The following is a 13,437-nucleotide window of genomic DNA, read 5'->3' on the forward strand; positions in this document are numbered from 1 at the left end:
TGCACTTTTCAATGAATCAGCCAATGTTAGCGTGAGGAAGATTGATACATCAGTGGAGATCAAAATTTGTTAACAATATTTACATCAGGGAGAGACCATGTACAAATCCTGAAATAGATTAGAAGGATGAGACCAGTGAGCGGTGGTGGTCAGAGACTTACATCCGTGATGACACGTAGCTTCCTAATATAGGCGGCTTCTGTATTCAACAGCTCCCAGAGGGCCTCCTGTTGATGGCACTGCTTGCGGGTGAGCTTCTGTTGAGGAGACACACAATGTGGTGAGATGGCGAATACACGCATTCATGGATTCCACCAACAAACACCTCACATAACCAACTCCCCTTCATATATACCCAATGCACTGGGCTCCTCCTATAGATATCCCTCTGTAGTAACACACTCATGCTTCACACATAGGTCCCCAATATTATCCATGCATCGAGACTTCCTTCTACATCCTGATATCCAGGCCCACACCATAAATATCCACTAATACCAATGTCCTCATAAATTTCCCTAAATAGATCATAATCCCAAACGAATTCATCTCCAAACTCCGAGACCGAGTAGATAGCAACCCCCTCTGCAACTAGATCTCTGACTTCCAGACTCGTAGACCACAATCGGTGAGAATATGTGACAAAACATCCTCTAGGATAATTCTCCACACCGATGCCCTGCAAGAATGTGTTCTCAGCCCCTTCCTATACCTCCCATTTCTCTTACGACTGTGTGGCCAAATGCTTCTCCAACTCCATCCACAAAGCTCGTGTCTCCAGGTTCAGGAACAGCTTCTTCCCTGCTGTGATCAGACTACAGACCAGTCTTCCTAATAGCCAGGGTATATTCTTGAACCTACCTCATTGTAGATCTTACACTTTTTAAATTTGCACACACTTTAACTGTAATGCTGCAGCACTATATTTTTCGCTTTGCACTACCTGTTTTACATGCGCATGGCTTGACTGTACTGATGTACTGATGTAATATGACTGGATCGCACACAAACAAAGTCTTTCACTGTATCTCTGTACATGTGACAATCATAAACCAATTTCAATTTCATTTATTTTTATCAGTAGAGCCTTTGTGAGCCACTGTAGTCTAGAATAAATGCATACACAGAAAATAGTTTTAAAATCCACAAAACTATCATTTGTTTTACGCTTAAAGATGATTAAATTGGGAGAATAACGCACGTTGGCAAGCTTTATATCCACTTATTGCTTGTAGGTGTTGAACAGGTTCTGCTTGAAACCTGGATTTGTGTATCTGGGACTAAGTCTCATTCCTTTGTGCAAACACCATACAGTGATCCCTAAAATAAAGCTGATTTTTGTAGAATGAATCTAGTGGCATTCAAACAGAGCTGTGAGGCCCTCACTGCTGGCACAGTGAGTATTTGCAGAAAGATTAGCTATTGGCAGCAGTTGTTGAAGGGTGCCTGAATGACGGACATGAGTTGAATGCGCCAGGGAGTTGACACTTGATTTAAGGGCCTGTCCCACTTGGGTGTTATTTACGCGACATCATTCACGCGTCACGATGCGCGTGGCGCCCCAGGATGTACAAAATCTTCACGCGCCATCTGCGTAACGCGCAAATGACGCCCAAGTAGGACAGGCCCTTTAATGCTTGAATGGCCATCTCCCTCAGGATGCACAGCTCTGCTCCAGGCCGATCCAGTCAGCAGGCTTACCTCAGGAGCCTCAATGATCTCCTGCCAGGAGCCCTCAAGGTAAAGGCTGGTGTCCTCCTCCTCCTCCTCCCAGGAGTCCTGGTCAAATCTTAGCTGAGCCGGCATCTTCGGTAACCCAAACAAACTGTACGTGTGAAGCTTACTCTGTAGTTGGTCCATTTTATCCATTTCCTGCAGAGAGAGACACAGACAGGATGAAGAATGGGTGCTGGGGCTTTGCACCAATCAATGCCGTGCGGTGAAACCTTTAATCCTCTCCCCGTGTCCTGACTGACGTACCTGCTGCGTTTAGATCACTGGCTGATCACTGTGGGTTTTCGCTGAAACTTAACTTGTCTGAATCAGCGGTCACTGTACCATCCAGGGGTACTTGACAATGAGCAGGACGAGAAATACCAGCTGATCCCACTCTCTAACTCAGGGATAACTGGGAACGTTGAAGTGCCGGAATCTCTCTCTCTGTGTGATATCGATGGTTTAAATTACAGTTCACAATTTGTTTCGCACCCGTGCTAGTGAGGTGTAGTGTTCACCATTTGTTCACCATGTTGCACCCATATGTGAAACGTTCACCTTGTTTCGCCCTCAATTCTGCATCCCTCCTGGGGGCAGCACACCCCCCAGAAACCACATGACCCCAGCACACAGCAAGACAGCTGCAGTTTACTGCTGCCCTGGGTCCATGCAGACCCTGACAGCACTCTTAGCTCCATTGACTTGGACAAAGTCAATCACTTTTGGACAGCTTGCTGTCCAGTTATTTACTGGAGGCACGAGAAAGCTCAGATACCGAAATCTTGAGTAAATGTCAAATGACTGGAGGAACCCTGCGGGTCAGGCAGCATCGGTGAAGGGAATGGACTGACAAAGTTGCAGTTTGTTCACATGGATCTGAAACATCATCTGTCCATTTCCCTCCACATGACCTGCTGAGTTCCTCCAGCACTTTGTGTTTTGCTCAGGGCTATTTAGTCCCATCTATCGTTCTCCTGCAACAATCTCTTCTAATGGACATTGTGCTTGAGATGACTGCCCAGATAATGGTGCCTATGGGCTTATCTTCAACACAAAATGACTTTCAAACAGCTCTGACTTCTTACACGCGTCATGGACTCACTCTTGACACATGCTTCAACCCCCTTCCATCTCTTCTCCTCCTCATGCTTTCTGGGCCCTGCCAATTAGTGCCATTCTTGAAATCTAAACAAATTCTAATCCCCTCGCTACTTCTCTTCCTTGTCAATTTCCAAATGCCCTCTCTTTCTTCATTTGTGTCCAGAACAGCTCAATCTCAGCAGGTTTTCATTCCTGTTCACTGACTCTGGAAACCAAAGATTATAGAGGAGCAAGATAGATCACTCGTCCAAAATCCAATGGGCTGACGTGTAGTACGTAACGGAACGTCACGGCCGCCATTTGTTTATGCCAAACGCGACATCTTTGGTAGCGGGGACGGGGACGGACTCCACAGTTGTACAATCTGCTCTTACATCAGGTCGCAGGGAAAAGCAAAGATACTAGAGGCTCCTCTAGTATCTTTGGGGGAAGAGGAAGTTTCCTCCACTCCTGAGTTGATCCAGGACTGATTCTCGGTCCCCCCCCCCGATACCAGATGAAGGCGGCCGGCGGGAGAGCCTCAAGCGTCTGCCCGCGGTCGGCGCTCCCGAGGGAGGTAGCGGGCAATGCTCCTCTAGTATCTTTGGTGTAATCCGTTCCAAAGATTGATCCGATCCATCATCTTTGGTGTAATCAGTGTTGTAGGGAACAGTGTTTTATATAGCATCGATCACTTCACATATTTAGTTAATATTATTGTAAATGTTATTAATATTATTGTAAATTGCAGCTCAATAAAATGGTGTCATGTCATACCCATGTCATACTACGCTTTTTTTTGCAGAGTGGTGCATCTTGCTCTGCTCTATAATCTTTGCTGGAAACAGAGATAATTACAGAGGAGCAGCAATAATGTGTTCAATCGATGTTTCAGGACATACCCGTCCAAAGGCGTTGGCGCCAGAGCTGAAGAGCCCACTGAAGCGACTGGCAGCTCTGTTCTTCCAGCTCTCTGTGCCACTGCTGGGCAACGAAGAGCTGAGTGGGGCAAGGGAATCGGAACCTGGGATGGTGGCATCTCCGAGGAATTCCATCATATTCTTCCTCCGTCTGCCCAATGCCTGGAAAATAGAAAAATACGCCCAATGAATAAGGGCTCAGTATTGTCTAACTAAAGCAAAGGGGAATCGAGCAAAATTGATGGGAGAGATATGGAAAGAAAGGGAGAAGGGGAGAGGGGGGGAGGGGGAGGGGGGGGGGAGGGAGGGGGAGGGGGGGGGGGGGAGGGGGGGGAGGGGAGGAGGGGGGAGGGGGAGGGGGAGGGGGGGGGGGAGGGAGGGGGAGAGGGGGAGGGGGAGGGGGAGGAGGGAGGGGGAGGGGGGAGGGGGAGGGGAGAGGGAGAGGGGGGAGAGGGAGAGGGAGAGGGGGAGGGGGAGGGGGATGAGGGAGGGGGGAGGGAGAGGGAGGGGGAGGAGAGAGGTCATATGTTGCATGCAGTGCATATTTGCATCTAGAACAGGGTGAAGACGGCACCGTTCTCTTTCACTTGACAAAGTAATGTACAGTCCCAGATGACTCCAAGGTAATGCTTTATTATGGACACAAGCAATTGCAGATGCAGGAACCCTGAGCAAAACACAGTGTTGGAGGAACTCAGAGAATCAAGCAGCACCTGTGGAGGGAAAGGATAGGTGACGTTTCAGGTCCGAATCCTTCTTCATACTGATTATTTATTAGAGTCAGGGAAAGATTTTGTTCTATTCCAACAAATAGTAATGAAGTGTTTCAAACATCATTACTGGATTTGACAGGGGCTCTGATGTTACCCACAGTCTAATCTCAAGCTCCATCTCCACCTCATGGATAGTGGTAATGTATTTAAAATATATTTAATTGATACATTTTACTTAAATTGCCAAATCATTTTTCTCCCAGCCATAAAAGCACAATACAAGAACAAAGCTGCCCGTGACAAGGAATCCTGAATCTGATGCTAAAATGAGTATTTGTTGGAGTGGTTTGTGTACTTCAATGAAACTCAGCATCTCTAAGGAAGGAGGAAGGGAACCTGAACTCCAGTGAGAGTGAGAATGGCCTCTATGGATCATTCAATACAATAGGGTCTGAACTTGCATTAGGAGACCAGAGACGAGGAAAGTGAATTACGTTTTGCTAATCTAATCATTGAGAGTGGCTACTGAGATACAGAATTTAAAAAAGTTTTCATCAGCCATAATCAAATTATATAATCTAGTTCCTCCTGCATCATTCATTGGATTTGCTTTAATACAAATTTTAGGCTGAGGTGCATATTCTCAAAAATATGTTGATGGTTTACACCTCTGTCAACGTAATGACAGATGGTTAGACTGCTCTGAACCCCTGCTTCCTGAATATGGCATTGATCCTGACTCCCTGACCCGAGCTCCCAGCCCTCTTCAAAAGCAGCATTAAAGAAAATTCCCTTCAACATTGCGCACAATCGAGGCACCGACACTTAAATACTGTTTCAAGAACACGAATGTGTTCTTCTGTGTACAATAAAACTACCGAAGACAGTCTAATCCAGGACACAGAGAAGCCCCCTACCCCCCATACCCCACCTCCCAAACCAACCCAGAACCCACCATAATTCTTCACCACAACCCTCACCTTGATTCCTGTTGGGTACGGCTGGACTGAAGTCACGGAGCATTCAGAGACTATCCCAGCTGGGCCATACTGACACTCTGAGAGAAAAACCTTCATCATGAATCCAAAGCCTCTGAAGCCACAAGGACGGAGGTAGTTACCAGCTGAGGAACAGTTTTCCTCACGATCCCAAAGCAACAAATGTGTTCCCTGCTACAGCTCCCGCTGGTGTCAATTAGATGAAGAAAGGCTGGAGCAGACGAACTGCTGGTGGATAGCTCTGTTTTAATTACTTCCAACCGGTTCTAATCAGCAAAGGTGTAGCAAGCCAATGGCGAAATTTCATCTTGGTATCCAGACAAACGTCATCAATTCAACAAAGTGCAAGCTCTGATTACTGAGCAAACAGAACCCTCATTTCAGACTTCGACAGACAGACTCACACCACCCTCATTCTATTTGTTCCACCAACACAGAGAGAAAGCAGATCAGCCACACACGAGGGTGAACAATAAAGAGGTGGGAGTGTCGGAGGCAGAGCTCTGTGTTACGTAGTTAAATCAATAACCGAGAGGATTATCTCACAGTCCCAATAATAATATTAACTTCTTTTGTTAATTATTTAAAGATTTTTTGAAAGAGACTGATGGTCAGAGATCACCAACTATGGCAACTAATTAACTCCTCTTGTTGCTTCAGTGGTCAAGGTACGAACGCAAAGCTCGGAGAGGGTCGTACATGTTTTAAGATCCTTTTGCCACTGAATAATTCACGATTCTGTACCAGCACACAGTGGAAGGTGGCGAAGGGGTGCTATTTAGGTGCTATTTTAGCGAATACCCCCAAAGATGTACTGAAATTAAAGAGGTAACAAATGCCAGCAAAACACAAATTGTTGGCAGAATTTTGTGGGTCAAGCAGTTTCTGTGGAGGAAAGTGGATAGCCGATGTTGTTTGGGGCCCGATGCAGCATTTTGGCCGGAGAGGTTAACAATCTTTCCCCAAAGACACAGAACAAAACATCCCAGTGACGACCAGATGCTGCTTTATGCACAAGGCCACGCTGAGTCCCAAGATAATGCCAGTGGACTGCTGAGTTTGTTTTTTGTACATGCTAAACGTAAACAACGATGAGCTGGCAGGAGGAGGTCCACTGTGCGCTGACACAACCTGGCCCTGCCAAGAAGACCAAGGAGGGGAAAGTCCCGGCACGACACCCCCAACAGTATGACAGAGGTGGTTATTGCCGCCTGGGAGTCAACATCTCCGAACCTCTCTTGGACCCACAATACTTTGAGGTTTAGCATGATCAAGAATCCATCTGTCCTCTGCCAAAGACACAGAACAAAAACCTGAGGAGCTAAGGCCAGTGAAAATTGCGACCGGTTCCACGTGCAAAGCTATTGTGCGGAGGGCGCTCAGCATCGCCAAGGACTGGCCACATCCCTCCTACCATCCGGGAGGCGCTACAGGTCTCTCCGTTGCCGAAGGCAGCAGGTCGGACATGGCAAGCCTGGACTCTACTCACCAGTGAATCACCAAGATAATGCCAGTGGACTGCCAAAGTATGAATTGGGTACGATCAGAAAACCACCAGAATTCAATCCCAGAGTAGGTCAGTGAAATCCTAATGTACATTCCTAATACAACCAGGCAGCCATCAGGGCCCAGACACTAATTCACCAGGGAACAATCAAAGTAGACTCTAGGGGCCAGCAGACTGCCCAAGCATTGCCGCCAGCCGCCATTCTATGGTGAGTGAACCAATATTCTCAACATCTTGGTGTGCAAGTGTCAAAAGTTTGGAATCTCTGGGTGTGCAGGAAACAAGCGACAGGAACCAAAGGCGCAAAGTAATATATGCCTTCCAAACCGACCACATGTTTCAAATGATTAATTTCAAGAATATTAAAACATTACTTTCTGAAAGAAATCTATCAAATTTCCATAATCACCATCAATATTAATCGTTTGGTGGTTGTCCCGCAGATTTAAAAATCAGTACAGACTGCTAACAACTGGTGACAGGAATACTCTGGCTGTGTCCCACATGCACAGTCCATTTCCCTGACTTTCTTTGCTGCATTGCCTGAGATTTCCCCAGGTGCTGCCTTCTATTCCTATTCTCATTCAGTCATGCTAGTACTATACTTTATTTTTAAAAATGTACACCACTCTAATTTTTCACTACAATCTTGCACCATTCTGCTATTTTGCACTTGTCATTGTATTTATTAAATATACATTACTATATATTTTTTGTTTAGTCTGTACACAGGAAGGAACTTCATTGCACACTGGTCTATATGACAATAAACTAATCCAAATTCACAATGCCAGTTCCCTGTGCTCACCTTTGTCTGATGAGTAGCAATTTGCATAGCAGGTTAATCAACTGCAGAAAAGGAGGGTGCAAAGTACAGCCATTACAAGGGCATTTCCTGAAGCCTCTGCAGTTGGAATCCACCTGGATTTCCCCTTCGGTTCTTGTTAACCTGAGTGCCCAAGGACGTCACAACAACCTGATGTTGACCCACTTCAAAAATGAAACTTTCTGGATGTTTTGGAACATTTGAATCCATCTGAATTTCAGATCAAACCTGGTACCTAGATTAAAGTTTGCAGGTGTGCCATCCTATAGAATGATTTTGAAAACTGAGTTTAAATACCAAATGGGCACTTTCAGAATTTGAATTAATCTTTCAAAAGATGAAATCAATAAAAGCAACCAGGAAACTGTGGAACCATCATAAACTCTAAAGCTCGGCTGAAGAAGGAAGCCCGTTTGTTGCCTTTCCTTGATTTGAGCTGCTTGCGATTTCAGTTCCAAACACAAAAACGACCAGGAAATTTGAGTTCTATCAAATTCAACAGAAAGATTCGAGTCACCATCAAGCTGAGATGACAGGATATTGTATCTGCCAGGTTGTGGGCTTTTGTTGTTGACAAATTATGGAGGATGAGATTGAGGGAGTCAGAGAAAAAGTGATCAAAAAGGGGAAGAAAAGGATGTATGCAAAATCAATGGATGAGAACAGCCTAATTAAATTTAAAAACGCTTATAACTGTAAACCTCAGCAATAGGGAGAACAGAGGCCTCATTAATAAGAAAATGAATAATGAACTGGCTCAACAAAAAGCATTCAGTTCCAATTTGTGTGAAATGTCTTGACACGATATCAGATGACGCCGAGAATTTCATATTCATGCTGATCTCAGGAAACACTTCCTCTGTATGTGACATGATTCAGTGTAGGGTCTCAAGGACAATGTGCAGGGTTTAAAGTAAAGATTAAATTAATAAATGTAATAATAATGCCATGGAATCGATACAGCTGATAGCTATTCTCCTCCCAGCCAGCAGGGGTAGTAATGGACTTAAGGAGACCTTATCCTGTGCCACTGTTTTGATTTTTGACAGATACCACTGTCCTCGTTCTTCAGGGAACGGGGATTCCCCTCCGCCACCATAGATGAGGCTCGCACCAGGGTCTCATCCATACCCCGCAACACTGCTCTCTCTCCCCATCCCCGCACTCGCAACAAGGGCAGAGTCCCCCTGGTCCTCACCTTTCACCCCACCAGCCGGCAAATACAACACATAATCCTCCGCCATTTCCGCCACCTCCAACGTGACCCCACCACTCGCCACATCTTCCCATCTCCCCCTATGTCTGCCTTCTGCAAAGACCGCTCCCTCCGCAACTCCCTTGTCAATTCTTCCCTTCCCTCCCGTACCACCCCCTCCCCGGGCACTTTCCGTTGCAACCGCAAGAAATGCAACACCTGTCCCTTCACCTCCCCCCTCGACTCCATTCAAGGACCCAAGCAGTCGTTCCAGGTGCGACAAAGGTTCACCTGTATCTCCTCCAAACTCATCTACTGCATCCGCTACTCTAGATGTCAGCTGATTTACATCGGGGAGACTAAGCGGAGGTTGGGCGATCGTTTCGCCGTACACCTCCGCTCAGTCCGCAATAACCTACCTGAACTCCCGGTGGCTCAGCACTTCAACTCCCCCTCCCATTCCCAATCCGACCTCTCTGTCATGGGTCTCCTCCATTGCCAGAGTGAGCAACACCGGAAATTGGAGGAACAGCACCTCGTATTCCGCCTGGGTTGCTTGCGTCCGGATGGCATGAACGTTGAATTCTCCCAATTTTGCTAGCCCTTGCTGTCTCCTCCCCTTCCTTAACCCTCGAGCTGTCTCCTCCCATCCCCCCGCCCTCGGGCTCCTCCTCCTCCCCCTTTTCCTTCCTTCCCCCCCCCACCCCCCATCAGCCTGAAGAAGGGTTTTGGCCCGAAACGTTGCCTATTTCCTTCGCTCCATAGATGCTGCTGCACCCGCTGAGTTTCTCCAGCAATTTTGTGTACCACTGAACCTGACCTTTGTATTAGCTGATATACACGATCAGGAAGCTTGAAGAAAATAAATTAACTTCCTAAAAGACAAAACACAGACTGCACAGCTTTGGTGTGTTAACAACTGATATGTCAGTGAGAAGCAAAAATTGTTCCTGAAGTCAGGTAGCTTTGAAGAATGTTTTTTTTCTCGAAAAAAAAAAAAAGTAAATTCTAACCGTGTTTTAAGAGGGAACTGCAGATGCTGGAGAATCGAAGGTTACACAAAAAACAAGCTGAGAAACTCAGCGGGTGCACAAGTAAAATACCGACAAACGTTTCGGGCCGAAACCCCTGAAGGTTTCGGCCCGAAACATATTTCCTTCGCTCCATAGATACTTAAAAAAAAAATCTCTACATCTGTTTAAAAAAAAAAACGAAAAAAAATGTCTGCAATAGTCATCTCCATTACGGAATTTGGCATTCAAATCCAGAATTGTAAGGAATGTTGGGGGATGTGGTGGCATTTGGTTGCTGCTGAAATGAGTGCCGTGAGAAAACTTACATGTGATTGAATGGGGGATCTGCTGAACCGGGAGAGATCTGGTGTAAGAAATTGGTGGAGAAGTTGAAGAATCACATTATTCCAAAACCAAATGAGACAGGAGAAAACACAAAATGCTGGAGGGACTCAGCGGATCAGGCAGCATTTGTGCATGGCATGGGCAGATCACATTTCGGCTCCCTTCTCTCCATAGATGCTGCCTCACCCGCTCAGTTTCTCCAGCATTTTGTATCTACCTTCGATTTTACCAGCATCTGCAGTTCTTTCATAAACCCTTCTTCAGAGTGATTGGGTTACGGAAGAGAAAGTGGAAAAGTGAGGTGGGGGTGGGAGCGGACAAAGCTTCGCAGGCGATAGGTCACCCTCCAACTCTACCCACCCATCACTTGACAGACTTTATCCCATCTGCAACTCTCTTTATCAGCATCCTGCCACTATTTCAATCAGCCTGAAGAAGTGTTCGCCCCGAAACATTATCTTTCCCTTCGCTCCCCACAGCTGCTGCTAGACCCACTCAATTCCTCCATGTCTATACTGTTATTTTCAAAGCCAGGAAATATGTTGGAACATAAATGCTCTGTCATCTTTGGGGCCAAGATTGACTGTTGATGCAAGAATACAGGGCCAAGAACTGATGATAGATCATCTGCACACCTTGCCCACCTGTACTGCTGTAAATGCAAAAGACCCTGCACTGCCTCTGGTGCTCGTCAGGTACTCCATCGAAAAGAGGCGATTATACATTTTTTTGGAAAGATTTTTAGAAATAACGTTAAATTAACCCGGTGGGGTCTGGGGAAGCGGTGAGAATGTTGCACTACGTATCATTTCCATAAGTAATATAAATAATTTAATGTGTTCAATGCTATTGAATGTGTGCAAAATGCTAGTTTACAAAAAAGGACAAAGCACTGGAGTAACTCAGCAGGTCAGCCAGCGTCTCTAGAGGAAATGAATGTGTAATTTCAGGTCGGGCACTCTTTGAGACAGGGGGGGGAAGAAAGCTGGAGGAGAGGTGGGGGCAAGACAACACCAGGTAAGTGATAGGTGGATACAGGTGGCTATTGGTATTTAGTTGATTCTACTGGTTTGGCTCAGCCACCAAGCACGACACCCGCAGGCTGCAGCGAATCGTCCAATCAGCTGAGAAGGTTGTTGGCTGCAACCTTCCCTCCATTGACGAACTGTACAGTGCAAGGGCCAGGAAGCGAGCGGGTAAGATCATCTCTGACTCCTCTCACCCTGGCCATAAACTCTTTGAATCACTTCCCTCTGGAAGGCGACTCCGGACTGTGAAAGCTACCACAGCCAGGCATAAAAACAGCTTTTTTTCCCACGTGTAGTAGCTCTACTCAATAACCAAAAATATGTAGCCTCCTTTTGCACTGATATTTTATTTAATTCACATGTTTAATCGATAATGTTTTATTATTAATGTTTAATGTTTTATGTGTCATTCTTAATTGCCACCGAATGTCATGTTGTTATTTGCGAGTGGAGCATCAAGGCAAATTCCTTGTATGTGAACATACTTGGCCAATAAACCTATTCATTCATTCAAGCTAGCAGAGTTCATGCTGCTTTTGGGGTCACGGAGCTGAGATTTATGGCAGTACTGAGATTTGTGGGCATGGAGCTGACATTCATGAGCATAGTCTTGCTCATGTTTATAGTGAAGAATCTCATAGGGTCAGAGTAGAGTCTGTCAGACGAGGTGTAGCCTTGCCCAGACACCCTGGACCAGGCTAAATGATAATATCCGTGTGTCAATGCATAACATCTCCCAGCTAAGACTGGTCGTTTGAGAAATGAAAATCAGTAAATACAGATGCTGGAAATCTGAAATAAAAATAGAAAATGCTGGAAACACTCCGCAATTCAGGCAGTAACAAAGGTCTTTGTTCTTATTAACTCTATTCTCCTTTCGCAGATGCTATCTGACCAATTGAGAGTTTTCAATATTTCCTTTTATTTAAGACTAGCAAAGTTCAATTTCAAAATTTGTGGCATATTCAGAACGAGCAACTTCTAGACCATGGCAGACAAAAGTGCTGGAGGAACTCAGCGGGTGCAGCAGCATCTATGGAGCGAAGGAAATAGGCAACGTTTCGGGCCGAAACCCTTCTTCACACTGAAGTACGGTGGGGGTGGTGGGGAGCAGAAAGGAGAAAGGAGCCCGAGGGCTGAGGGAGAGCTGAGGAGGGGAGGAGACAGCAAGGCCATGGCATCAGCACATGCAAGAGACACAAACAAGGAGATGAGAGGAGGACAAACAATCAGAGAGGCAGACAGAGATGATGAAACATACATCGAGGAAGGTTAAGCCACACAGGCACATAACTACCCGGTAAATTTCTGGGCGTCGTGTGGTGAGTGATTCACTTTTGCCCGCAAGGACAGTACTCCCATGGCACAAGGCATGATGGTTATGAAATATTCTTCATTTGACTGGATGAATACTGTTGAAATAACTCTCAAGAAACTTGTCATCATCCAGCCCAAAGCAGTCACTTCATCAGCACCCCATTCACTATCCGAAACATTCTCTCCTTCCAGATACATCCTCAACATGTTCCACTTCTTTTCTCTCAGTAGGCGTGAATCATGGAATTCCCCCCCATAACACTGTGAGTGCACCTTCACCAGATAGAGTGTAGCATCAACTAACTACACCTCCTCAAGAGCAATTAGGAGTGTGCAACAAATGCTGCCGTTGCCAGCAACACCCCACATTCTGCAAATTAGTTTTTTTTAATTTTTTTAAAAATATTTTATTTTATTAGAAGTAAGTACAATCATATGGCACCAAAGTGCCTAATATATATTTTCATAATACATTTTATGTAAAGCTTCTTTTTTTTTTTTTGTTATAATAAAGAAAGATAAGAATAAGAAAAAGAAATTGGATAGTAAAGGATAGAAATACACGAGATGTATATATAGTGTGTGAAGAAAAAGAAAAAAGACGAATGAGTGAAGAAAGTTGAGGAAAAGAAAATAGGAAAAAGAGAATAAGACATAAAGAAAAGAAGTAAGGAGATCATTGTTTATAATCTTGACCAACCCTCGTCCAGTCCTGAAACAGTTAGCTTTTACAATTGTGTTGCACCATATGATTCCAAAAACACGACAAATGGAGACCA

General features: G+C 45.3%; 1 protein-coding gene across 7 annotated transcripts in view; it reads right to left on the reverse strand.

Annotated features, from left to right (window-relative positions):
- plekhg5b (pleckstrin homology domain containing, family G (with RhoGef domain) member 5b) overlaps nt 1–13,437 on the reverse strand; it is an 87,939-nt gene that overhangs the window by 12,905 nt on the left and 61,597 nt on the right. For all 7 annotated transcript variants that reach the window (XM_055659258.1, XM_055659256.1, XM_055659253.1 and 4 more), the window contains 3 exons: nt 3,699–3,878; nt 1,702–1,872; nt 162–257 (listed from right to left, as the gene is read on the reverse strand). In XM_055659258.1, coding sequence (XP_055515233.1) covers nt 162–257; nt 1,702–1,872; nt 3,699–3,878 — 447 coding nt within the window. The remainder of the gene's footprint in view (nt 1–161; nt 258–1,701; nt 1,873–3,698; nt 3,879–13,437) is intronic.

The sequence above is a fragment of the Leucoraja erinacea genome, chromosome 30 (genome assembly GCF_028641065.1).
Source record: "Leucoraja erinacea ecotype New England chromosome 30, Leri_hhj_1, whole genome shotgun sequence".
Taxonomy (NCBI): domain Eukaryota; kingdom Metazoa; phylum Chordata; class Chondrichthyes; order Rajiformes; family Rajidae; genus Leucoraja; species Leucoraja erinaceus.